Source organism: Passer montanus, unplaced genomic scaffold (assembly GCF_014805655.1).
Source record: "Passer montanus isolate IOZ18808 unplaced genomic scaffold, ASM1480565v1 scaffold101, whole genome shotgun sequence".
Classification (NCBI taxonomy): Eukaryota; Metazoa; Chordata; class Aves; order Passeriformes; family Passeridae; genus Passer; species Passer montanus.
Genome location: NW_024356616.1, coordinates 1,799,017 through 1,823,978, shown reverse-complemented (window position 1 = coordinate 1,823,978; position 24,962 = coordinate 1,799,017). Strand labels below are relative to the sequence as shown.

Below are 24,962 nucleotides of genomic sequence, written 5' to 3'. Positions count from 1 at the left end.
CTTCAGCCCAAGCACAACACAACCGTGCTGTGCCTTCACTCAGGACTAACCCCAGCCCCTTCTTGAGGTCCACCAAGCTCTGGGAGCACAAATGAGCCTCAACAGCCCTGACCAGCCCCACCTGGGGGGAGTTTTCAGTGCCTCCCTTTGCCCATGGGCTCTGAGCCCTGTTTAAGCTCAGCCCAGTGCCTTAGTCCCTGTCTGAAGCTCCAATGCCCAACAGCACCAGCCGGCCAGCTCTGGCATGGGCAAGTTTTTGTGTGGCCATGAACTTTCATGACCCAGCTCATTGCTGGTCAGAGCTGCCTCATCCCTGGAGCCCTGGCTGAACCTGGTCACCACGTCTGGGTCAGGTCAGTGGGACTGGAGGAGCCCCTGTCCTTAAGGGAGCAGCTGACTCCTGCTGGGCCTCAAGTTTGTGTCAGCGAGCTCCCGGCAGCCCTCAATCCCCCAAACCACCCCAAATCCTCCCCCGTCACCCCCTGAACCTTCCCCCCGAGCCCCTCACCCTCCCAAGGAGCCCAACCAGAGGCACTCACTGAGGGTGCAGCTTGTAGAGCGTGCCGTCCACGCCGACGGTGATCTTGAGGAAGTCCAGGCCGCGGTTCTCGCGGATCTTGTCCACCACGGCGGCCATGCCGGCGCCGCAGAGCTGGGCCGCGCGCCGCGCCACCACCGCGCACACCTCCTTGACGATGATGCTGTCGTCGCACGTGGACTCCAGGCCCAGGTGCTGCAGGATGGAGCGCACCTGCAGCAGGGCCAGGCAGTCGCTGCGGGGACACGGCGGGGACAGCGTGAGGGACGTGAGGCCTCCTCTTCCTCATCTACTGCCCAGGCAGTCGTGGCTCGTGACAGTGCCTGGGGTGGCCCTACAGCCCCCCTCAGCCTCAGCTTTCAGACCTGGACGTGGCCTGGTGTCACATTCTAACCAGGGAGGCTTTTTCAGGACAAAGCCAGCGGAGTGTGACACCCCTGCAACCCACCCCACCCGCTCCGTGCCCAGGGCAGGGGATAAAGAGCCATCTGTGCTGCCAGCCTCCTTGTCTGTGCCACAACCACGTGGGCTCTGCTGATTTATCCCTGTGGCACCATCCTGGCTCCACACCAAGCACGTGGAGCTTCTCCCACCAGCCCTGGGGGCACGTCCCCCAAATTCCACCCCTGCTCTGACCGGCAGCTGGTGCTCACTTCCTGCTGGAGCTCACCTCTCTATCTGGGACAGGAACTTGGTCTCAAAGATCCCTCTGGTCTTCAGCCTCTCCGAGATCCGTCCCCGGAAGAGCAGCCCTTTCTTGGTGAAGTCCATCAGGATGTTGCGGACGATCTCCCCCAGGTACATCCCACTGATCATCTTCTCAAATCTGGGCAGGAGAGGACGAGGCCAGACATCAGCACAGGAAGGGACACTGGGGCTGGGTGGGGATTCCAGCTCTGCCAGCTGCCCTGGGTACAAGCCCAGCAGCACGGCCCCCACCCACGGGCAGGGGACAAGGGACAGGTCACTGTCCTGCCCATCATCCCCTGGATGCACCAAGGGGCTGGTGGGGCTCCTGCACCCTCAGCCCCACTGGGGTCCCTTCCAGCCCCCCAAAGCCAGCACCCACCTCTGCTTGCCAGGGTTGAGGGACAGCTCATCCACTGCCACGTCGAACTCCGTCCGGATGTCATCCAGGCAGCCGCTGTCCCCGAAGGCCCCCCACTCCATGTTGACACACATCCTGCCCTCGTCCCCCTCCACCAGCTCCACGTTCCTCATCTCCTCCATGTAGCAGGCGTTGCTGCCCGTGCCTGTGGGGAGCAGGGGGATCAGAGGGACAGCTGGGACACCTCCTGTGCCCCCCAGGGCAGGGCAGGGGTGGCAGCACGGAGCAGGAGCTCCACGAGGAGCGTTCGGTTCTCAGCCCCACTGGGGTCCCTTCCAGCCCCCCAAAGCCAGCACCCACCTCTGCTTGCCAGGGTTGAGGGACAGCTCATCCACCGCCACGTCGAACTCCGTCCGGATGTCATCCAGGCAGCCGCTGTCCCCGAAGGCCCCCCACTCCATGTTGACACACATCCTGCCCTCGTCCCCCTCCACCAGCTCCACGTTCCTCATCTCCTCCATGTAGCAGGCGTTGCTGCCCGTGCCTGTGGGGAGCAGGGGGATCAGAGGGACAGCTGGGACACCTCCTGTGCCCCCCAGGGCAGGGCAGGGGTGGCAGCATGGAGCAGGAGCTCCACAGGGAGCTCCACACTCACCAACAATCAGCCCAACTTCACAGTAGGGATCCTCATAGCCACAGGTCATCATGGTGCCAACGGTGTCATTGACCACTGCCACCACGTCCAGGTCGAATTCCTGCAGAGGGATTGCAAGAGTTATTCCTGGAGGGCTTGGGATTCCTGCTGAGTCTGCTCCCACGGCTGGGGAAGGAGCTGGCTGGCTGGTGAGTGTGGCAGGCAGAGTCACAGAATCATGGAATGGTCTGGAAAGGTCCTTAAAGCCCATCCCATTCTCCCTCTGCCATGGGCAGGGACACCTTCACTGTCCCAGGTGCTCCAAGCCCTGTCCAGCCTGGCTTTGGGCACTGCCAGGGATCCAGGGGCACCCACAGCTGCTCTGGGCTCACACCCTCTGCCCTCAATGCCCTCAAAGGGGGGAACTTCTTCCTAAAATCCAACCTAAATCTCTCCTCTATTAGTTTAAAACTGTTCTCCTTTGTCCTCCACGACCATCCACCTCCACAGACACAGAGCTACCCCAGGTGGGGGCTTCCCCCAGCCCCACCTGCCTGCAGGTAGAGCTCAGACACCTGCAGTGGGCCAGCCCTGCCAGGAGCAGCCCCTGGGCAGCAGCTCGGGGTGGTCTGCGCTGAGGAAACGAGCTGGTGTCTCCTGAGCTCAGGACCAGACAAGTCTGCTCCAGCCCTGGCCAGGAGCCAGCCCGTAGCTCCAGGGTCTGAAAATCCAACCTCAAGTGATGAGTAAGGGCGGCTGTGAAAATTCCGACACTCATTACGCTGAGCTCAGCCCACTAATTTGTTTTACAGGCCAATTAATGATGCTGAAGAGAGCCAGGATGTGGGAGCAGCCGCTGGCTTCTCCCAGCCCTGTGGCTGCTCACCTCTCTCCTGTGAATGGCCTCCTTCAGCAGCCCCACCACGTCCTCTCCCTCGCAGCCCGTCGCCTTGAAACCTTTTGTCCACTTCAGGAGAATTCCCTGTGGTGGGAAAAAGGCCCCAGTGAGTCCCCTGAGCAGCAGGTGGGAGGCAGAGCTGGGGTGCTGCCAGGAGGGTGGGGTTACCTCGTCCAGGTTGTTCTGCTGGCAGGGGAAGGAGAAGGTGAATCCCAGCGGGAGCGACACGCCCTTCATCCCCATGTACTCCAGGAAGTCAGAGATGCAGTGGACAATGTGGTCAAAGAGCTGCACAAGCAAAGCCAAAGGGAAGAGTTACCACCACAGCCAGAGCCCAGCTGGAAGCCAAATTTCTGGGGGTTCTGACCCATACCCAGGGCTGCTGGAATGTTTAAATCACTACCAGGACTTTGAATGGAGCAGGACATGGCTCAGCTGCACTGTGGGAGGTGAGCAACCCCAAAAAGCTCAGTTCACTCTCTTCCCCACCCACAGCATGGCCAAAGCCCTGTATTATCTCCACCTCACAGGTCCCTGGAGGGGTGGGAGCCAGCAGGGAGGTGACACAGGAATCCAGTCCCTCTGCAAGGGATCCCCAGGGCCCTCCAGCCCAGTCTGCTGGAGGTACTCCCAGTCCTCAGGCACTACCTGGAGTGCTTTGCAAAACTCTTTCCAAACGTGCCTCACTGCTTGTGTTGTGGTTTCCCTATCTGGGAAATGGGGATGATGCTTATCTGCCCTTGTGGAGTGTGTGGGATCAGGGGAGGCTCGCTCATGCCTGGGAATAACACCTAAAAACCAGACTCCAGCTTCCCAAACTCCAGAGCCCTGGGCACAACTCGCTGCTCTGAGGGCAGGGCAGCACCCCTGCTTTCCCTCCCTGGAAAGGCCAAACCAGCTCTGTGGTCAGCCCTGCTGCAGCCAGCAGGGAAGAGGCCCCTTTCCCCTTTCCCTGTGCCCAGGCTGACCTCCTCTCCCGTGCCCTGCATGATCTCCACGGGGATGGAGTAGATCTTGTTGTGCATCTCCACGCCGCGCCGCATGCCGTTCCTGACGCGCACCAGCAGCACGCGGAAGTTGGTTCCTCCCAGGTCCAGGGCGAGGAAATCTCCCTTTTCTGCAAGCCAAGAGAGAGGATCATCAGCAGAGATCCCAGCACGGGGCATGCAGGGTGGGGCACGGAGCAGAAGTGGACCTGCCCTCCTCCAGGGAGAGGGATGGGAATGGAGACATGGCTGGGGATAGGCAGGAACAGGGCTGCAGGGAGGAAGAGGATGGAGAGGTTTCGAATCATAAACTTGAATTGGAAGAGACCCACAAGGATCACTGAAGTCCAGCTCCTGGCCCTGCACAAGCTTCAAGCCAAGGTCAGGCACTGGCCCAAGCCACAGGAAGAACCAGGAGCACAGCCCAGGGTGAGGATGAGGGTGGGGAGGATCCTGTGGCAGGATCTGTGGCCACGCAGAGCCAGGCTTTGTGCTAAGTCAGGTGCAGAACGTCCCTGAGGCTCAGTGCTCTGCCCAGTACCAAACTGGAGGCTTGTGCCACAACCACCACAGAGGAACCAGCCACAGCAAGGGATCCAGCCCCTGCCAAGGATGCAGGACATCCACGGGCTCACACACAGAGGTTTTACACAGCACACATCACCTGTTCCATCAGGAGTGGAGCACACGTAGGTGGGCAGCATTTTCACCGTCGCCTCCTCGTGCGTCTCCTTGCCCAGCCCCTTCTCCATCTCTATCCTCATCCTTTCCTTCACCTCCAGCAGCTGCTCGTGGCTCAGCTTGAGGGGCTCCAGGATCTTCTGGCGGGCCTGGTGCTGTGCAGCCAGCCTGTAGGCCACGGCTGTCACCATGGCCGCCCCTTTGCCGCTGCCGTCCTCGGAGCGGATGAAGCGGATCTCGCAGTCTGGCAGCAGCTTCCGCACGGTCTTGTGGAGGCGTCGGGCAAAGCTGGGGAGGAGGAGGAGAGGGGACCTCAGCGTGACCCTCTGGGGACCCCCTGGGATCCAAACAAGGGACCCCAGGGGATATTTGGAGGTGCTTCTCTTGTGCCAAGCTGTGCCCACTGCTGGTGGCAGCAGATCCCTCTCTGGTGCTGTCCCCAGCACCCCCAGATCCCTGTCCCCAGCATCCCCAGGCCCCTGTCCCTGTCTCCAGCATGCCCAGATCCCTTTCCTTGTCCCCACCACCCTCAGATCCCTGTCCCTGTCCCCATCCCTACTCCCAGCCCCTCTATCCCCATCCCTATCCCTACCACCTCCAGACTCCTATCCCTGTCCCCAGCACTCCCAGATCTCTGTCCCTATCCCCAGACCCCTGTCCCCAGCACTCCCTGTCTCTGTGCCTAGATCCCTGTCCCCATCTCCAGCCCCCTTTGTCCCTGTCCCCAGCCCTCCTGTCCCTGTCCCCATCCTGCACTCACTGTGGGTGTTTCTTGTACACGAGCGCAGCCTGTCACTGCCCTTGCTGTCCCTCTCCCTGTCCCCATCCCTGTCCCCATCCCATGCCATCCCCACTCACTGGGGGTGTTTCTTGTACACGGAGCCTGTCCCTGCCCTTGCTGTCCCTCTCCCTGTCCCCATCCCTGTCCCCACCCCATGCCATCCCCACTCACAGGGGGTGTTTCTTGTACACGGAGCCTGTCCCTGCCCTTGCTGTCCCTCTCCCTGTCCCCATCCCTGTCCCCACCCCATGCCATCCCCACTCACAGGGGGTGTTTCTTGTACACGGAGCCTGTCCCTGCCCTTGCTGTCCCTGTCCCCAGATCCCCATCCCTGTCCCCAGATCCCCACCCTCACTCACTGTGGGTGTTTCTTGTACATGGAGCCGTCCACGCCCACGGTGGAGCGCAGCCTGTCACTGCCCTTGCTGTCCCTGTCCCCAGATCCCCATCCCTGTCCCCATCCCTGTCCCCAAATCCCCATCCCTGTCCCCATCCTTGTCCCCATCCCTCACTCACTGGGGGTGTTTCTTGTACACAGAGCCGTCCACGCCCACGGTGGAGCGCAGCCTGTCGCCGCCCTTGTTGTCGCGGATGCGGCGCAGCACGGCGGCCAGCGTGGCCCCGCAGAGCGCGGCCGAGCGCGTCGACACGATCTGGCAGATGCGCAGCGTGGCCACGCAGTCCTCGTGCGACGGCTCCAGCCCCAGCTTGCTCAGGATCTCGTGGGCTTTCTGCAGCCCCTCCTTCTCCCTGCAAGGACAAAAAGGGGTTCGTGCCTCGGAGGTTTTTTTTGCTGGGTTCTGACGCGGGTTGGCTCGGTGCTGGTCCATCCAGGGGCTGGGAGCCAGGAATCCCCCGGATCTTACTCACTTCTCAATGGCAGAGACAAATCTGGTCTCAAAGTGGCCCGTGGTGAGCAGATCTGGCGTGAGCCTTCCCCCAAACAGCAGCCCGTCCTTGGCCATCTTCACCAGGATGAGCCTGACCAGCTCCCCCATGTACATCCCGCTGATCATCTTCTCAAACCTGCCCGTGGGGAGGCACGGGGTGCAATCAGGGAATGGTTTGGGCTGGAGAAGCCCTCCAAGGTGGTCAAGTCCAGCCATTCCCCAGCTCTGCCAAGGCCACCACTAACCCCAAGTGCCACATCCACAGAGCTGTTAAATCCCTCTGAGATGGTGACACCACCACTGCCCTGGGCAGCCTGTGCCACATCTGACCACCCTTTCAGAGCAGAAATCTTCCCAAATATCCAGCCTAAACTCTCTCTCCATAAGCTCCCCCCGAGCCTCCTTTTCTCCAGGCTAAACAATGTGTGTGTTTGGCTGTGTGTGCCACAAGGTGGCCACAGGCTGACCTGAAAACCCCTTGGCAGCTCCCACCCCAAACAGAATCTGGGTAATCTCTTCCCAGAGCAGTTTATCCCATCACTGAGAATATGGGGCCATGTGGACATGACCATCATCCTGCAAAGAGAACTCATGGCCACCTGAAGAGGCTCAGTCCATTTGCAGGGACCCCCAGGTCACCCCCACACCACAGCAGCCCTGTGGGGAATGGGAGATCTGTAGGACTGGGATGTGGATGTTAGGTGAGGGTGTCTGCCTGGGCTGGTGGGGACTCTGCTGGCCAGGAAGGGGACAGGAATCATTCACAGGAGGGGGTCACAAGGGCAGCAGGTGGGGCAGACAGCCCTGGTTTGGGACACAAACCCAGTTTTGGGACATAACCCTGCTTTAGGACAGCCCTGTTTTAGAACAGCCCCAGGTTTGGGACACAGCCCCAGGTTTGGGACACAGCCCCTCTCTGCACCGGTGGCAGAGGACACGGTGACCCAGTTAGCTGGGCTGACCTCCCCAGTCCCAGCAACTGTGGGAGGATGGACAATGCAGAGCAAACCACGAGCCCGAGCCAAGAATCTGCTCACAATTGTTTGCCAGGGTTGAGCGAGCCCATGTCGATCTCGCGGTCGAACTCGGTGCGGATGTCGTTGAGCACCCCATCGTCCCCAAAGGCTCCCCACTCCATGTTGATGCACATCCTGCCCTCATCCCCTTCCACCAGGCTGATGTGCCTCATCTCCTCCATGTAGCAGGCGTTGGTGCCAGTTCCTGGGCCGAGCAGGGGCACAGGGTGAGCGAGGACACTGCCTTTCCTCATTCCCATTGTTCCCCATTCCCACTGTTCCCCATTCCCCTTATTCCTCATTCCCATTGTTCCCCATTCCCATTTTCCCTCATTCCCACTATTCCTTATTCCCATTATTCCCACTTTCCCTTTGGCCACAGCCCAACACACCAAAGAAAGCAAAGAACCAAGCAAACTGGACAATGCTGCTTTTCCAGCCCTGGTATCCCCCTCTCTTTTTCCCCCCAAACACCCCAAGGCCTGCAAGAAGCAGGATCTCTCTCTGGCTCTGCTGGAACCCAGGAAAGAACCAAGCAAACTGGACAATGCTGCTTTTCCAGCCCTGGTATCCCCCTCTCTTTTTCCCCACAAACACCCCCAAGGCCTGCAAGAAGCAGGATCTCCCTCTGGCTCTGCTGGAACCCAGGGAACAGCCCCAGGACATCTTCCCCCTGGCTGCAGCTCACCAACAATGAGGCCAACTTCACAGTTGTGGTCATCGTAGCCACAGGTCATCATGGTGCCCACGGTGTCGTTCACCACGGCCACGATGTCAATGTCGAAGTCCTGACGTGGTGGAAACAAGACAGGCTGACCCCACAGAGACAAAACTGCCCAAAACAGCTCCACGGAGCCAAGGTGTCCTGGGCAGGAGCCGTGTGCCCCCAGCCCAGCCCCTTACCCCTCTCTTCTTGATGGACTTGCGCAGCAGGGACACCACGTCCCTCCCCTCCACGCTGCTGCACTTGAACCCCTTCGTCCACGTCACGAGGATGCTCTGCAGGGGAACAGCAAGAGGGAAACTCCAGGTGACACCTGGCTCCTGGCACGGGGGACATGTGGCCCTGCAGGGGGGGAGCCCCCCGTTATCAGCTCACCAGCTGCGCCATCAGCCGCAGCTTCCGTGTCAGATAAAGTTTATGGCCACCAAACAAAACACGTGAGGTGCTCACTGCTCTCACTGCTGCCCCGGCAGCAGGAACATGCTTCCCATGACCAGCTTTGATTGAGCCCTGCAGCAAAACTTGTTCACAAGCCCAAGGAATGCTCCTTGACCCATCCCTGAGGGGCGGATGGCTGGCTGTGCCTATGGAATGCTCCTTGACCCAGCCCTGTGGGGTGAGAGGCTCATGGTGCCTTTGGAATGCTCCTTGACCCAGCCCTGTGGGGTGGGGGGCTCGTTGTACCTATGGAATGATCCCTGAATCATCCCTGACCTATGGAATGATCCCTGAGCCATCCTGGGGGGGTTGGGGGGCTCCTTGTACCTATGGAATGATCCCTGAGCCATTCCTGAGGGGTGGGGGGCTCACAGCCCCCTGTGGCCAGAGGCACCTGGCCAGGGGCTGAGCTGAGCCCTGGGGGAAGGAAAATAACTCAATTCCAAGATTTGGAATCTCCAACCCTCTGGGCACAGCCCTTAGGGAGGCAGACACCCGCCCTGCCTTAGAGCTGGGGAAACTGAGGCACTGAGCGACCCGACCCCGGGGAGGACAGGGGGCACAGACCCTCCCTGCTGCCTCTGCTGCTTTCTGCCGTTCTCCCCAGCCCCGAGTCTGCAGGAGGAGAGTGTTAATCCCTCCCGGAGCCGCTGGGGCTCCACTGAGCACCGGGAGGACGTGCAGGGGCTGCTGCGCTCCATGGAGCCGGCCCCTGTCCTTCCCGGGGGGAGAAGAGAGCCAGCATCACCCCCTGCAGCCCCTGCCCTTCCCGGGGGGGAAAAGAGAGCCAGCATCACCCCCTGCAGCCCCTGCCCTTCCCAGGGGGAGAAGAGAGTCAGCATCACCCCCAACCCCAGCCCCTGCCCTTCCCGGGGGGAGAAGAGAGCCAGCATCACCCCCAGCCCCAGCCCCTGTCCTTCCTGGGAGGGAGAAGAGAGCCAGCATCACCCCCAGCCCCAGCCCCTGCCCTTCCTGGGGTGGGGGGAAACAGCATCACCCCCAGCCCCTGCAGATCCTGGGGGGACAAAGGGACAAGGAGAGCCAGCATCACCCCCTGCCCATCCTGGGGGGACAAAGGGACAAGGACAGCCAGCATCACGCCCTGCCCCTGCCCATCCTGGGGGGGCAATAAGGGCAGGCAGAGCCAGCACCACCCCTCAGCAGCAGGGCCCACGTGCCTCGCTGGGCTCGGGGATGTTTGGTCTCCCAGCAAGGTCACAGCTCAGAGCTGACAGTGACAGTGACAGCCATCGGTGCCCGGGGCTGGCAGAGGGGACACGACAGGACAGGGGGGTGGGATGCTCAGGGAGGTGGGATGCCCAGGGTGGGATGCCCAGGCTGGGATGCTCAGGGCTGGGATGCTCAGGGCTGGGATGCTCAGCACGTCTGGCTGCAGCTCTGGTGAAAAAGCTGCTCTCCATGGAGGCATCCCATGGAAACATCACCCCCAGAGCCCTGCAGCTGCCAGCACACAGCCCTGGCTCTGCCAGCACCACGCCCTGCTGGCACACACAGTGACCCTGGGACACAGGACCTTGCCAAAGGTCACACAGAGGTGGTGGCTGAAAACTCTAAAGATAAATTAGGGGAAATGCAGAAACCCAGGATTGTCCAGAGCAGCTGTGGATGCCCCTGGATCCCTGGAAGTGTCCAAGGCCAGGCTGGACAGGGCTTGGAGCAGCCTGGGACACTGGAATGTGACCCTGCTCTGAACTCTGAGTGGTCCTTAAGGTCCCTTTCCCCTATGAAAACCTGGCCAGATGTGTTTAGAACAGGAGCTCCAACACCACTTATTGTCATCAAACAGCTTTTAAAAAGGCAATCTGGCACATAACCTTAGCAGACATTGATTTTCTTTTAAACCGGGGGTCAATAGTGTGTTTGGAGGAGATGACCAGCAACAGGGTTATTGGAAGTGATGCCAAGCTCTGCATTCCCTGAAGGAATGTTCCATCCTCTGTGTCCCTGCAGCCCCTGAGCCATCACACCAACAACAAATATTCACAAAATTAAAAGGACAGTGCTGTTCCTGAGCTGCTGTCACCCAGAAATGGCTTTACAGGGGTGGGAGATGTGGCACTTCAGGAAAGGTCAGGTGACCCAAAATTAACGAGCCTAATTAACAGCCTGAGCTTAAATTGGTGTGGAACCCACAGGGAGAGCCCAGCCCCTCACCCACCTCATCCAGCTTGGTCTGGTGGCACGGGAAGGAGAAGGTGAAGCCAAGGGGGAGCTTCTTGTCCTTGATTTGCAGTTTGTCCAGGAAATTGGCCAAACACTCGGCAATGTGGTCGAAAAGCTGGGAAAAAAAAAGGTAAAGAGTGAAAAATAAAAACAACCCCTCCTCCGAGGGCTTCACAGCAGGCTCCCCCAGGCCAGGGCACATCAGGGGTCCCCCAGGAGCCCACCTGCACCCCGCTGCCCCTCATGAGCTCCTCGGGGATGGCGTAGATCTGGTTCTCCATCTCCACCTTGCGCAGCCCGTTGTCCGACACCTTCACCCGCAGCACTCGGAAGTTGGTGCCACCCAGGTCCAGGGCCAGGAAATCCCCGTCCTCTGTGGGGTCAGGACAGGGGCAACCCGTTAATTCCTCTGGCCACAGAGCCCTGAGGTCACCCCCTGCCCCCAGGTACCAGGATAAGGTCAGATTTTTTATTGTATTTCATCATTTTGTCCTTTTTTTCGGTATTTTATTGGAGCAGTCGCTGCATTCTCTGCCACCACAGAGGATCAATATTTTGCCCATCATCGAGGCAGATCCTCATGCTTTGGGGCACAAATCCCACCAGCCCCCCTAGAAAAGCCCAAGCCAACAGGAAGATGAGCTCCAGCCTCAGGCTCCACCAGGAAGAAGGCAGCAGAGCCATCCCTGACCCTGCTGGTGCTCTTGGAAGCTCCCAAACTTCCATCCAAGGGGTTCAACCCTGGTGGCAGCTGTGGGAGCACCTCAGCCTGGCTCAGGGTTTGCTGTACTAAAAACCCCTGGTGTCCAGGCTCAGCCCAGCCCAGCTCCAGGAATGCCACACACTCCTGGCATGTGGCAGCAGGAAGCCAGGGAGGGAGAAGATCCCAAAGAGCTGCTGTGGAATCTTTTCTCCTTTTTTTTTTTTTTTTTTTGCCAGGGCTGGGATTAAACGTGCAAGACAGAATTTCTTGCTGGGACTCAGATGTTTATTGGCTCTTATCTTTGTTGTACTCTCACAAACCCTGAGCTCTGCAGCACTTCACTCCAACAAACTAAAACTGGAGCCCTGCCTCTCTCTTTCTCTGTCTCCAAGGCCTTTTAAGGATAAGCTGTCCAATTAAGAAATGACACCAAAATTATCTTTACTTTTAACCCAGTAACCAACCACCCATGGCCTGCAATGGGGACTTTTTTATCCAATTACACAAAACCACCCAAACCCGTGGAGGAGAAGGAGAAGGGGGAAGAAGAAGGGGAGGAAGAAGGGGAAAGGGGAGGAAGAAGGGGAGGAAGAAGGGGAGGAAGAAGGGGAGGAAGAAGGGGAGGAAAAGGGGGAGGAAAAGGGGGAGGAAAAGGGGGAGGAAAAGGGGGAGGAAAAAGGGGGAGGAAAAAGGGGAGCAAAAAGGGGAGGAAAAAGGGGAGGAAAAAGAAGGACCAGCCTCCATCCTAAAACCTCCATCTTGCTTTATAGATTTTCCTATATTCTAAACCCTTAAACTCCAAGTTTCCCACCCTGTGCTATCACACACTTCTACCCAAACTCCACACCCACAATCCCAGTGCTATCACTCAATTTTGGAAGTTTTCCCCACGGCCTCAGGACAGTGCAGAGTTCTCCTGGGGGTCAGTGCCTGGCAGCACAGAAAATCTCAAATTCTCAGTGCCCAGGGCTCCAAGCAGGCTCCTCCAAGGGAGCCCAGGGCTGTGCCTGGCCCGGAGCATCCCCTCCCGGCTGTTTTGGGGCAGGGAAAAGCGCCCAGCTGGCTGTTTTGGGGCGGAGGGGCCGGGGAAAGCCTCTCTCAGCACTGTGAATGTGCTGCGCTGGCTGCCGGGCCGCTTTGTGCCGCACAAAGGGAACAAAACCCGCGGGACATTAGTATGGGACATTAGTATGGGACATTAGTATGGGACATTAGTATGGGACATTAGTATGGGACATTAGTATGCACCCGCCTGCCACCGCCAGGGACCTCGGCTGGAGGGGCAGAGCCGGCTCCTGCCCCAAAGCCAGCCCCAAATCCTGCCCCAGCCCCAAATCCTGCCCCAAAGCCAGCCCAGAACTGGCTCCTGCCCCAAAGCCAGCCCCAACCCCAAATCCAGCCCCGGCTCCTGCCCCAAATCCAGCCCCAAAATCCAGCCCCGGCTCCTCCCCCAAATCCAGCCCCAAAATCTAGCCCCAAAATCCAGCCCCAGCTCCTGCCCCAAAGCCAGCCCCAAATCCAGCCCCAGCCCCAAATCCTGCCCCAAAGCCAGCCCAGAACCGGCTCCTGCCCCAAATCCAGCCCAGAACAGGCTCCTGCCCCCAAATCAAGACCCAAAATCCAGCCCTGGCTCCTGCCCCAAATCCAGCCCAACTCCAGTTCCATCCCCAGCTCCAGCTCCTGTCCCAAATCCCAAATCCAGCCCAGCCCCAGCTCAATCCCCAGCCCCAAATCCTGCCCCAGCTCCAGATCCAGCTGGGCACGGAGAGGGCGGAGGGGCACTCGGGGGGTCAGTGCAGCCCCTTGGGGGCAGAACAGAACCAAAAGAGGGGCCAGAGCATCACATCCCTGAAGAGCACAGAGCAATCACACCACCAAGGGGCACAGGGCCATCCCCAGGGGGCACAGAGCCATCCCCAGGGGGCACAGGGCCATCCCTGAGGGGCTCAGGGCCATCCCCAGGGGGCACAGGGCCATCCCTGAGGGGCACAGGGCCATCCCCAAAGGGGCACAGAGCCATCCCACCACCAAGGGGCACAGGGCCAGCGGGGCACTGAGCTCCTGCACGGCTCCACTCAGTCCCTGGATATCCCTTTCTCCTCCTCCCCTTGACCCCTCGCAGCTGTGAGCCTCAAACCAGTTTGGCAGCTCCTCTGGCAGCCTGTCTGCCAGCCACGGGGCACGGTGGCCCTTCCACAAACACGCCAGGAGAAGCTTGGAGGAGCCCAGCACGGGCACCACCCTCAGCCACAGCAGGGCAGAGCTGGCCCATCCATGGTGTCCTGCCCCTCACGGGTCACAGCTCCCTGGCCATTGGCACTGGGAGCAAGGAGAGCACCTCAGGGGGGCAATAAATCCTCCAGGGCATGGAGAACATCTCAGGGGGGTGATAAATCCCCCAGGGCATGGAGAACCCCTCGGGGGGGTGATAAATCCTCCAGGGTACAGAGAACCCCTCAGGGGGGCAATAAATCCCCCAGGGCATGGAGAACATCTCAGGGGGGTGATAAATCCTCCAGGGTACAGAGAACCCCTCAGGGGGGTGATAAATCCTCCAGGGATAAGGGCACTGCAGCCAAGAGGGGCACAGGGTCTCAGCTCCTTGGAGGTGACCCAGGAGGATCCCAAAAAAAAGAATTCTTGGGAATTCTGGGTGGATCAGCTTTGCAGGAGGAACAGGGCAGCCCTGGGGAAATTCCCAGCCATGCTGGGAGCACGTGGTGGGTGCCAGGGCTGGGCACTGCCCCCCAGTTTGGGCTCCCAGGTCCTGTGATAAGGTATCAGCACTGGTGCTGAGCCCTCAAGCCAAACAGGCAGGGCAAACACAGAGCCCTGGCTCCAGGGGCTGTTTGCTCTGGGCAGAGGGTGAGAGCTGAGAGCCTGATGTGCTGCTGGGTGTGTGGGATCATGTCCCTGCTCACCCCAGGGATCCCCTCTCAAGGCTTCCAACCCACTTGCAGTGTGCAATTCCACTGCCTGGGAATCCTCTGGCAAGCTGGATTGATGAAAAATAAGAGGAAAAGCTGGGAGGGCCAGACTCCAGGGAGATGCAGGAGAAGGTGGAGCTGCAGACCCTGGCATTTCCCACTGCAGCTTCTCCCACCTTCCAGATAATTCATGGGATCAGGGAATGGGAAGGGACCCCAAGGACCTCCCAGTTCCTTCCCCTGCCCTTCCACGGGACCTGTGGCCCACCCAGCCTGGCCTTGAGCCCTTCCAGGCAGACACAACTTCCTTGGGAAGCCTTGCAGGGAACCCCCATGTTTTCTGGGCATGAAAACAGCCTTTTCTCCCAAGCCTTTCAAGGCTCTGTGGCACACGAGCCGAGGCAGGAAAAGAGCTGAGCCCCCCAGCCAAGGGAAAGGTGCTGCCAAGAGCCATCCTTTGGATTTCCAGGGATTTGACCCCCAAATCCTGCAGCATCCTCCTGAAAGCTGCACAAGATCCTTAAATCAATATCACTGTGGAAACCTGGGCACCCAGAAGAGCCTGGAAACAGCAGCAGTGGAGCAGGGAGGAGGATGATGGTTGCACTGAGCAGGGAAACTCCTCAAAAGAGTCACTGGGGCTCCAAGGAGAAGCTGATTTGGGATCTGCTTCCCCATCCCCTCGCTGCCAGCACTGCATGGTGCTGTTCCAGTGGGTGCCAGAGCCAAGCAAAGTTGATTTTAGAAGAGCCTCTGCTTTCAGAGCAGAATTCCCCCTCTTCATCACCCCCCACTGGAATGGCAAAGCCCCTGAGAGCCAGGGCTGGGCTTTGGCTCAAGCTGCAGGTATGACCTTGTATTTGCATAAGCACCTCTCATCCCCCAGAGCTGGGCATTAAACGGGGTCTAATCCCACCCAGAGACACAGGAGCAGGGCAGGGAGGACACAGATCCCACAGCTGCATGGTTGGCAGCCCTGTGGCACCAGCCCCAGCCCAGAGCAGGGCTGGAGCACAGGAACAACCCATCCTTGGACTGGGAGCAGCTGGCACAGGTGCCCAGCCCAGGTCAGACTTTGCCCAGGAGCTTTGAAAAGAGGGAAGAAGGAAGGACACAGCCCTGGGCAGTGAGATCCTCCCCAGCTGCTGCCACACCATCCGTGCCAGGGGTCTGGCACCAAGCCCCCAACCCTGACTTGCCCCCTCCCCAAAACCCTGATGGTTCAGGGAATCCCAGCTCTCATTTCCCTGGCATTTGCTCTAAACTCCCTCATTTTCCAGCCCCCCCTGGGCAGCTGCAGTGCCGTGACTGCCCCAGCATCCCTCTCATGTGACATTTTCCATGCTGCTGCTCCCCTTTCCCCCCCTCCCCCGGGGTGAGAAATGCCAGCTGGGACACTGGAGAGGCTGGAAACAGGGAAGGGAGCCAAGGATCTGTCTTGTAAGGGCATGGGGAGGGATTGCTCCCTCTCCCAGAGGCGGGCCAGGGTGCTGGAAGTGCTGACACACGCTCCACCTGCACCCAGCACCTTTGGCTGCAGCAGTTCCCATGCCCAGGGGCGGCTCCTGGCCGGCCCTGTAATTAAAAATATCCTCCAACATTTAAATAGATGGGAATCTGGATCCCAGGGCAGGCAGCCAGGTCCAGATTTTGGGCGTAGGTGCAGCTGGGGGGGCCAGGATCAGGGGGTGCTTCGAGGATTAGAGGGGCTCAGGGGGAAGGTGGAGACACTTTCAGCAGGGGAATGGTTCCAAACTGGAAGTTTAAAATACAAATATGAATTGTTGGGGAAATCCCTTCATGGAGAGGGCAGTCCAGGCCTGGCACAGCTGCCAGGAGTGCCCGTCCCTGGGGGGATTCAGCAGCTGTGTGGATGTGGCACCTGGGGACACGGGGCAGGGATGGATTGGTTGGGTTTGACCAACTTAGGGGCTTTTCCAGCCCAAACCATTGCATGGCTGAGTGATTCCATGGCTGTGTCACTTGTGTGCCTGCCCCCAGGGAGCAGCCAGCCAGCAGCCACGAGGGGTTTGGGCTCTGTCCCTCTCTGTGCCCCTCTCCTGCTGGTGACCAGCAGCCCCTGCCACTAAGGTTTTGCACAGATCCCTGTGCAGGAGCTGGCACCAGGGCAAGCCCAGCCCTGAGTAACTGCACCCAGCACAAGCTGGGGCCCTCCAAGGCTGCTGTGGGTCTGCAGCAGCCAGCACCAAACACTTGGGAGGGTCCTGGCCACACCTGAGGGCGAGGGGTGATGCTGCAGGGATGGAGTCGAGCTCCCTCCCAACCCACCAGGCTGGGAGAGGGAGCAGGAGAGGAGGCTGTGCCTGGCTGGAGCATGCCCTGGGCAGCTCGGGGAGAGGCAGAAAGGCCACATTGTGAGGGCCCAGCTCTGCCCAGTGGCACTCAGACAGCGCTGGCACCGCTGATGAGTGCAATCTGATGAGCAGGACCCGTGACTGTCTCTGTCCTGCCAGCAAGGGCACGCGAGGGCGGCTTCCCTCCCTCCTCCCTCCCTCCTTCCCTCCTCCCAGCAGGAACTGGGAGCCCCTCCAGCCCCAGCACGGAGCAGGGAGCCAGGCCTGTCCCCACACTCAGCGAAGGTGGCAGTGCCACCCCTGCCCCGGCAGCGCCAGCAGGACGGGTGTCCCCAGCCCCCAGGGTACCTGTGCCATCCGGGGTGGACCTGACGAAGGTGGGCAGCATCTTCACGGAGGCGGTGGGGTTGGTGTCTGCCCCCAGCCCCTTCTCCATCTCCTTCTCGAAGCGCTGGGACACCTCCAGCAGCGTCTCGTCGGAGAGCCGCATGTGGTACAGGTACTTGTCCACCTGCAAGGGGCACACAGAGCCCAGGGCTCAGGCAGAGGGCTGGGGACAGGGGCACAGCATGGCTCAGGACAGCGCCCAGCCCTTCCTGAGGCTGCTGGGTGGACACAAGGAGCTGGAGCAGGTTCTGACCCATGCCAAAGCGCAGGACAGGGCAGCTCGGCTGGAATCAGCGCCCAGCCCTTCCTGAGGCTGCTGGGTGGACACAAGGAGCTGGAGCAGGTTCTGACCCTCCCAGAGCGCAGGACGGGGCAGCTCGGCTGGAACTGCTCATGCCAGGAATCAGCCATGAGTCCTGCTCCTGCTGCTTTCCCCCAAAGCCACCCTGCATCCCCTCCCCAGGCTCTGCCAGCCTGGGAGTCACAGAATCACAAAATCACAGAATAATGAGGTTGGAACAGACCTCTAAGATCATCAAGTCCAACCTATGCCCTCACACCATAGCACCAAGTGCCATGTCCAGCCTTTTTTTAAACACACCCAGAAATGGTGATTCCACCACCTCCCTGGTGGTGGAATCTTCCCAGGGAAGATTCCTTCCCAATCCTCCCTGGGAAGAGCATTCCAGTCCTTTATTATTCTTTCGGTGAAAAATGTTTTTCCCCAACATCCAACCTATCCCTTCCCTGACTGTGTCCTCTGGTGCTGCCCCACTGCTCCTGGAGCTCCTTCCCTCTGAGCCACCTGCAGACACCCAAACAGGTTGCCACAGAAGCAGGAATCCCAGCTCAGGGGTGAGTCAGGAGGTTCTCCAGGTGCAAAGCCCTTCCCTCTCCACACACCTTGACCTTGACCCCCAGGGCCTCTTCCTGCACCGAGGGTGCTGGGCAGGAATCCACTGCCCTGTCATTTCTGCACTGCTGAGATCACCCCAGGAGCCCAGAGCTACTCAACAGCCTGGAGCAAACCACGCTGAAGTGACAGAAGTGGCAGCTGGAGTGACACAAGCGAGGCTGGAATGACACAAGCGCGTGCCACGGATGGAGAGGGAAGAAACCCAGCCCCTTATTCCTGGAAATTGCTGTACCCTGGTGTGGAGAACGCTCCTAAAAATGGCTTTAAAGCATCCTGTCCTGCCTGGGGAAGGCGTGGAAAGGCTCCTCCCCAGCCACCAGCAGCCTGGCCGGAGCAGGGAGCGGGAGAGGCGGACACTGCCCGCTCCCAGACCGTGCCCTGCTCCAATTAGCTCCACTCAGCATTAATTAAAGGGCAGCTGCAAGCCCTGAGAAGTCCAGGAGGAAAACTCCACCCCGTGTGCTCACCTGTCTGCAGGCACGTAACGCCGGGTCGCCGGAACCGGGCCCGGCTGCGCTTTATGGGGCTGAGCTGCAGGAAATGGGCATTTTGTGGGCGACTAATTGCACCAGGGCCAGGGTGACCTGGCCAGGGATGTGCCATCCCACCCTGGGCCGGACACAACAGCCCCGCTGCGGTTTTGCCCGCCTGTGTTTCAGGCTCAGGGTGCTCCAGCACATCCTTGTTTCTCCCCCACCTCGAGTTCCGTTGGAAGTTTGGGAGCTGAGATCCCCTCGGTGAGGTCAGGGATGGAGGAAAGGGCAGCCCAGCACCTTCCAGGAGTGATGCTGCATCCCCTGAGGAGCAGCATGCTCTGAGTAAAACCTTCTCCCTTCTCCTGGTGCTTCCAGCTCCTTCCCAAAATCAGGAGCTAAACACGAGGGAAAGGCCAAGGAGAAGGAAACCTGGAGATTTCCTGGCTCCAGGTGTTTACCAGCTTGTCCTTATCCAGCCCAGCAGCAGGAAGTCAAACACTCTCCTCCCTCTCCTCCTGTTTGCTTTCACCTGCTGAAAATCCCCTCCCGTGTGCTGAGGCTCTGGTCACTGGCACCAGTAACCTCCAGTAACTGGTTCAGAGGTGGCTCTGGGGCTCTCCCAGGGTAGGAAACCTCCCCTTGAGCTGTGCCAAAGGTTACCCCAAGGGTTATCATCATCCCAGAGAAGCTGGGTGCTCTGGGAGCTGCTCAGCAGTGAAGACCCCCCCCAAAAAATCCCAAAAATCCCAATCCAGGGAACCCCCCTGGTGCTTCAGCCCCTTCTCCCAGGCCAGGCCCTGCTCTGCACGTCCCCCATGTCCTCCAGGCTGCAGCACACCAGAATAACCTCAGCCTGAGGAGCAGGGTGACCTCCCCCTAATCTCCAAAGCCCTTAAAACCTGGATCATCTTCTCCCGAGGTGGATATCACCCCACTTGGCAGCTAAAGCAGGTCAGGGCGTGCTGCAGGACAGCTCCTTCCCCACTGAATCCACCCTGGGAAGAGCCATGGCCACTGGCCTTCCCAAAACTCCCCAGCCCCCTGTCTGGTTGGTTACTCTGAGCACCCCTCAAATTGTTACCAAGATGGGATAAAACAGGGAATTCAGCCTGCAGGGCCAGAGTTTGGGCATCTTCCAGCACAAAACACCTTCTCAGCTGCTAATGCTGCTGGAGAGCGTGTGGAATAGTTTGGGTCAGGTTGCCAATTCCAAACAAAGTCACTAGGTTGGGATCCTGAAGGGGGCAATTGAGTTTCTGGAAAGCTCCCAGCCTAAGCAGTGGTGTTTCCTCGAGGAAATCTAAACAAAGCAAAGGGAGAAGGCAGGATGGGAGCTGGGAAGCGCCGGGCATGCCCCAGCCCAGGACACCGTGTTAAAGCTGCGGATCACGGAGTAGCTGTGGGTGTAATGAGCTCAATGCCACGCTTTTGAACCCAACCCCAGCAAATCCCCATCCCCTGGCTCAAGGCTGTCTCCAAGGCTCAGCTCATTTCCATGCCGGATGCTGGAGAGGTGCCCAGGGTCGCCCGTCCCGGCTGCACCGCTGGGAAGGCTCAGCCTGCCCAAATTCTGCTGCTGTGGGACCTGAGCTGAGCCAAGCCAGGCTTAAAGCAGCCCCAAAAAACAGCTTTTGTTCCCAGCCTCACGGCCCCAATGCCAGCACTGCAGCTGGACACAGTTCTACCCCTCAAGACTCCTCTTAAAGGAGCCTGGGCCCCAAGGGATCAGAGCGGTGGAAATATTAATTAACTGATCTTCAATTAGCTCAATTCCACGTCAGTGCCATTCTCCATAGAAAAGAGTTGGGGCTGCTCAGCCTGGAGAAGAGAAGCCTAAAGGGGCTCCAGGAGAGCTGGAGAGGGAATTTGGCCAAGGGATGGAGGGACAGGACACAGGGAATGGCTTCAAAGTGACAGGGCTGGGTGGGATACTGGGAAGGAATTCCTCCCCGTGAGGGTGGGGAGAGGATGGGATGGAATTCCCAGAGCAGCCCCAAGGCCAGGCTGGACAGGGCTGGGAGCAGCTGGGACAGTGGAAGGTGTCCCTGCCACGGCAGGGGTGGCACTGGGTGGGCTTTGAGGATCCTGCAAATCCTTTGGCTCACACTCTGCCCTTGAAGAGATGCTGGGGAGCCTGTCCCCATCTCCTGGGGACACGGGGCAGGGCTGCTGAGGGTGACACGGGGCAGGGCTGCTGAGGGTGACAGTGCTCCTGGCAGCAGGAAGGACAAGGGGAAAGGGAAGGGGAAAGGGAAGTCCCAGGGAGCTTTGGGCAGGGCTGCTGAGGGTGACACGGGGCAGGGCTGCTGAGGGTGACAGCGCTCCTGGTGCCGCAGCAGGAAGGACAAGGGGAAAGGAAAGGGGAAAGGGAAGTCCCAGGGAGCTTTTCTCCCGTGGGTCCCAAACTTATCTTTCCCACTAGTGACCCCGGGTTCCAAGAAGGGGAAGCTGTCTGCCTTTTGTTTTCGTTTTGCTCTGAATCCTGTCCCACGTGGCTGCCAGGAAGCGGGGCAGGAGCACGTGCTCCCCATCCCTCGGCGTCTCCTGCTGCAGTTTTCAGCTGGATGTGACTGATTCCAGCAGATTTTGGAGCAAAAGCAGAGCACTGGGAGAGGGTGGCCACTTTCTGGGACGGATTCTTTACTTTTTGGCAACAAAGCCAAGCGTTTGTTGACTGCAAGATGACGGAGCAGTGTTCAGATCTGGGGAAGGTTGCAACACCCCAAAACCCACGGCTTGTGCTGTCACTCCTCTCTCCAGAGAAATTTGTGCTGGGAATTAGATTTTCTTTAAATTACCTTCCTCCCCATTGCAGTTTCTAACTTGAAGCATGCTGTTTTGTAAGAACCCCTGACGTTTGAGGGGTTGGGCTCCCTGGCAGGGGGATGCTGTGAAGCACCAGCCGTGCTCCCACCCATGAAGGGACGTGATGAATTTGGGGACAGCGAGGCCGAGGGAGCAGCAGAGGCTGCAGGGGGAAGGTCTGAAGGGTTTATTCCCTGCTCCACCTCCTCAGCCCCTGCACTGCCCGTGCCTGTCCCTGCCTCCCACCCCGGGTGACTCAGGGCAGGGAACCGGCTCATCCCCTCGCCCCAGCTCCCCCGGGTGACACAGGGCTGATGCTGGGCTGCCCTGGTGGCACCCACGTCCCGTCCCATCCTTCAGCTCCTCCACGCCGGCTCCAAGGCCACGTGTGCCCTCCCTGCCGGGATGACACACGCCCGGAGTCATCCTCACCCGGGTGAGTCAGATGTTTCCTGCTCGGCCGGTTCCTCCTCATCCTCAGCCCCGGGCCAGCAGCTGGATCCACGCCGGAGGTGGAGCCGGGTGCTGATGGTGAGGAAGTGACACCGGGGAGCATCCACCGGCCCACCCTCAGGTGACCCAGAGCCCCAGTAAATCCCAGTTCAGCCGGGAAAACACTCTGCCCTCCAGTTCTGGAGACACCCAGCTGCTGCTGTCCTTCCCCCCGTGTTAAACCCACAAGGTCTTGGGGTTGCTGGATGGCAAAGCCATGAAGAACCCCCTGGGATGGTGGGAGCATCCCCCTGTGGAGGGAAACTGAGGCTGGGCAGCTCTGGTGAGGAAGGAGACACTTGGGTGGCTTCCCAAGGTGGGACAAGCCGCCCTGCCCTTGACCTTGGCTCCTGCCACTGACCTGGGCAGCCTCAGGGGAAGATGTTAACTTGGTTTTCCAGGAATTTGCCAAAGGTGCCCCTCCCATACCCACAGAGGCAGCCAGCAGGGAGGAATCAGCTGGGTAAAACTAATCTCTTGGCAAAGGGAAAAATTTAAAAAAAAAAAAAACAAAGAGGAAAAGCTGCCCCCTGCTCAATTCCATCCCAGATTTTGCCTTTTGAAGGAGGGATGGGGGAGAGGAGAGGCTCAGCCCCACTCCCAGTGACGAGGCTGAGGGATGAGGAAGGCCAGGGTGAGCTGGCACATCCCAGGGCAACGCGGGGCAGCAGCGGCAAACTTTCAAGCTGGGATCTCAAAGGACGCTGCCGAGGTTAATTAAAGTTTGCACAATCCCTTGGGGGTTAGATAAGTCTGGACAACCCACTTTCCAGGCAGGAAAAGGGCAGGAGCTGGGGAGGGAGGGAATATGCCCCCAGATAGTGGCAGAGCAGGTAAAGCTGCTCCATGGCAAGAATGGGAAGAAAAATCCCATTTTTGAGGCTATTTCCAAGGCCTTGAGGTGGGCACTGACCACAGCTCTTGGAAAAGGCACTTTTTTACGCCAGCTGAGCTCCTTTTCTCCCTGATCCAAAGGTAAAACACATCCCAGGCTACCACCTACAACCTTTTCTCCCAAATACAGCGTTTGATAAGAAGACCCAACCAAACAAATCACAGCTTTCCAAGGATTTCACCACCCTGTGCTGGGGACTCCCTGCCTTCTCCCTTTGCCTGGGGAGCGTTGTGCACCAGGAATGATTTTGACACGCAGGGTGGAAGCAGCCAGGTCAGACAGCTTCTCCCCCTCTCCCTGAGCCCAGCTCAGCTCCCTGCTTCTCCTCACGGGAGGATTCACAGGAATTTGTTTAAAAACACCCCAGAAAATCCAGTTGTGGAGGCAGCCAGCAGGGCAGTGCCGTGTCCCACAGGATCCCAGCTCCGGCCGGCAGCTCCTGGATATTTTTTTTTCCCTCCCTCACATCTCAACCACCTTTTTTAATTTGCGTTTGGGAGGCACGACAGGCTCCCGAGGCTCCGCACACCCTCCTCCCGCTGGCTGGGGAAGGAGAATTCCTCCAGCCCGGCTTTCCCCCTGCATTATCCCAGCTCTTCCCGATAAGGAAGGCGTGAGCAGCCCGAGCCGGGCCCGGGCTGTGCCGCTGGCCTATTTCTGCCCGGGTTACACAACACAACCCCTTCCCTGCCGGGGATGCGGCTGTTGCACAACCCCGGGGCCAGCGGCGAGAAGCCGAGCCCGTATTCCCGTATTTCCTTGCGGATCGCTTTGCCTTGGGAACTTTTCCCTGCACTTTGTTTAGGTTGGGGCTGGTTTTTTTTATTTTTTATATATTTTTTTTTAATGTTCTGCCTCGGTTTCCTTGCTATCTAACCCCGCTGAAGGGCCAACGTGGCAAGTTTCACTTCCCCACCAGCATCTCCAGGGTTATCCCAGGTCTCTCCGAGCATTTCCCTCAGGTTTTTTCACGGCGATTTTCGCAAATCCCGACCGCCTCACAGTGGGACCAGCAATCCCGGCCATTCCCGAGTCGGGAATCACAGACAAACCCTCTCTGCCCTGTTCAGGATGCCAGCGGAGCCTGCAGGAGCAGCCTGAGCTCTCCGCTCGCTCCCATCCAGCGTTTTTCCCCCTGGAATAATTCATTAAGCGCAGCCTAAGCGCTGTCCTGGCCAGACAAAGGAGCCACGGAGAGCAGCGACCCTCGAGCTCCGGATCGGGGGGCGACCCGCACCCTGGGAACCCCCCCGGGGACCCCAAAACCCCTCGAACAGGAGACGGGGGGTGTCCCCACCGCTGTCACTGCGGCCACACGTGCGCGGCCACCGCGTGGCCGAGGCGACCCGAGGGGCGAGTGCCACCCCCGGGGCCGGTGGCCCGGGCTGACCCGGGTCCCCGCGGGGGCTGCGGCTGTCCCGGCACGGCGGGGAGCGGAGCAGCGGCGGCCGGGGATGCTCGGCGCCGGCGGGAAGCGGCGGCACGTGCGGCGCGGGGGTCCCGGCGCGGAGATCGCCCTTCCTCCTCCTCCTCCTCCTCCTCCTGCTCCTGCTCCGCCGCCCGGCCACGCGGGGTCCCGCGGCACGTACCGCACGCGGCCCCGGCCGGGCAGCGCCGGGGCCTCCGCCCGCCCGGCGCGGCCCCGCTTATCTCGCCTCCTGGTCCCTTTTTAAAAAGTTTTTAAGGTTTTTTCCTCTTTTTTTTGGTTTCTTTTTCCTTTTTTTTCCCTTCCCCTTTTTTTCTCTCTTTTCACTCCCTTCCTCTCCTTCATCCCTTTTCTGCTTTTTTCTTTTTTTCCCCATTCCTTTTACTTTCTTTTTTCAACTTTTTTCCTCATCCTTTTTCCTTCCCCTCTTCACTTTCCTTTTCCACTTTTTTCTCCCTCTTCACTCTCCCCTTCTCCTTTTCCCTCCTTTTTTTTTGTTTTGTTTTTACTTTTACCCATCCTTTCTTTTTCTTCCCTTTATCTCTCCTCTTATTTTCTCTTCTTCCCCCCCCAACTTTTTTTTTTTTTTTTTTTATGGTAAGAGATCCTTAGGTCAAAACACTTCCAAAAGGAGGTAATTGAAAACAATGGAAAGGCTTGTCCAGGAATTCCCTGGGAACCCCCCCGGGGACCCCAAAACCCCTCGAACAAGAGACGGGGGGGTGTCCCCACCGCTGCCACCCTGGGAACCCCCCCGAGAAACCCAAAACCCCTCGAACAGGAGACGGGGGGGTGTCCCCAC

The 24,962-nt window shown here is 59.2% G+C and overlaps 1 protein-coding gene across 3 annotated transcripts in view; it reads right to left on the bottom strand.

The window, feature by feature from the left end:
• LOC120504913 (hexokinase-2) overlaps positions 1–24,962 on the bottom strand; it is a 29,352-nt gene that overhangs the window by 3,972 nt on the left and 418 nt on the right. Inside the window, exons 2-17 of one of the 3 annotated variants that reach the window (XM_039714840.1) lie at positions 17,112–17,274; positions 11,043–11,191; positions 10,814–10,933; positions 8,376–8,471; positions 8,161–8,260; positions 7,494–7,677; positions 6,437–6,592; positions 6,083–6,316; positions 4,769–5,073; positions 4,087–4,235; positions 3,287–3,406; positions 3,107–3,202; positions 2,242–2,341; positions 1,947–2,130; positions 1,209–1,364; positions 540–773 (exon numbers count right to left, since the gene is read on the bottom strand). In XM_039714840.1, coding sequence (XP_039570774.1) covers positions 540–773; positions 1,209–1,364; positions 1,947–2,130; positions 2,242–2,341; positions 3,107–3,202; positions 3,287–3,406; positions 4,087–4,235; positions 4,769–5,073; positions 6,083–6,316; positions 6,437–6,592; positions 7,494–7,677; positions 8,161–8,260; positions 8,376–8,471; positions 10,814–10,933; positions 11,043–11,191; positions 17,112–17,274 — 2,546 coding nt within the window. Of the gene's footprint in view, positions 1–539; positions 774–1,208; positions 1,365–1,946; positions 2,131–2,241; positions 2,342–3,106; positions 3,203–3,286; positions 3,407–4,086; positions 4,236–4,768; positions 5,074–5,643; positions 5,670–5,925; positions 5,982–6,082; positions 6,317–6,436; positions 6,593–7,493; positions 7,678–8,160; positions 8,261–8,375; positions 8,472–10,813; positions 10,934–11,042; positions 11,192–17,111; positions 17,275–24,962 lie in introns of those variants that run through there. The other 2 variants (XM_039714850.1, XM_039714860.1) reach the window with 2 other exon arrangements.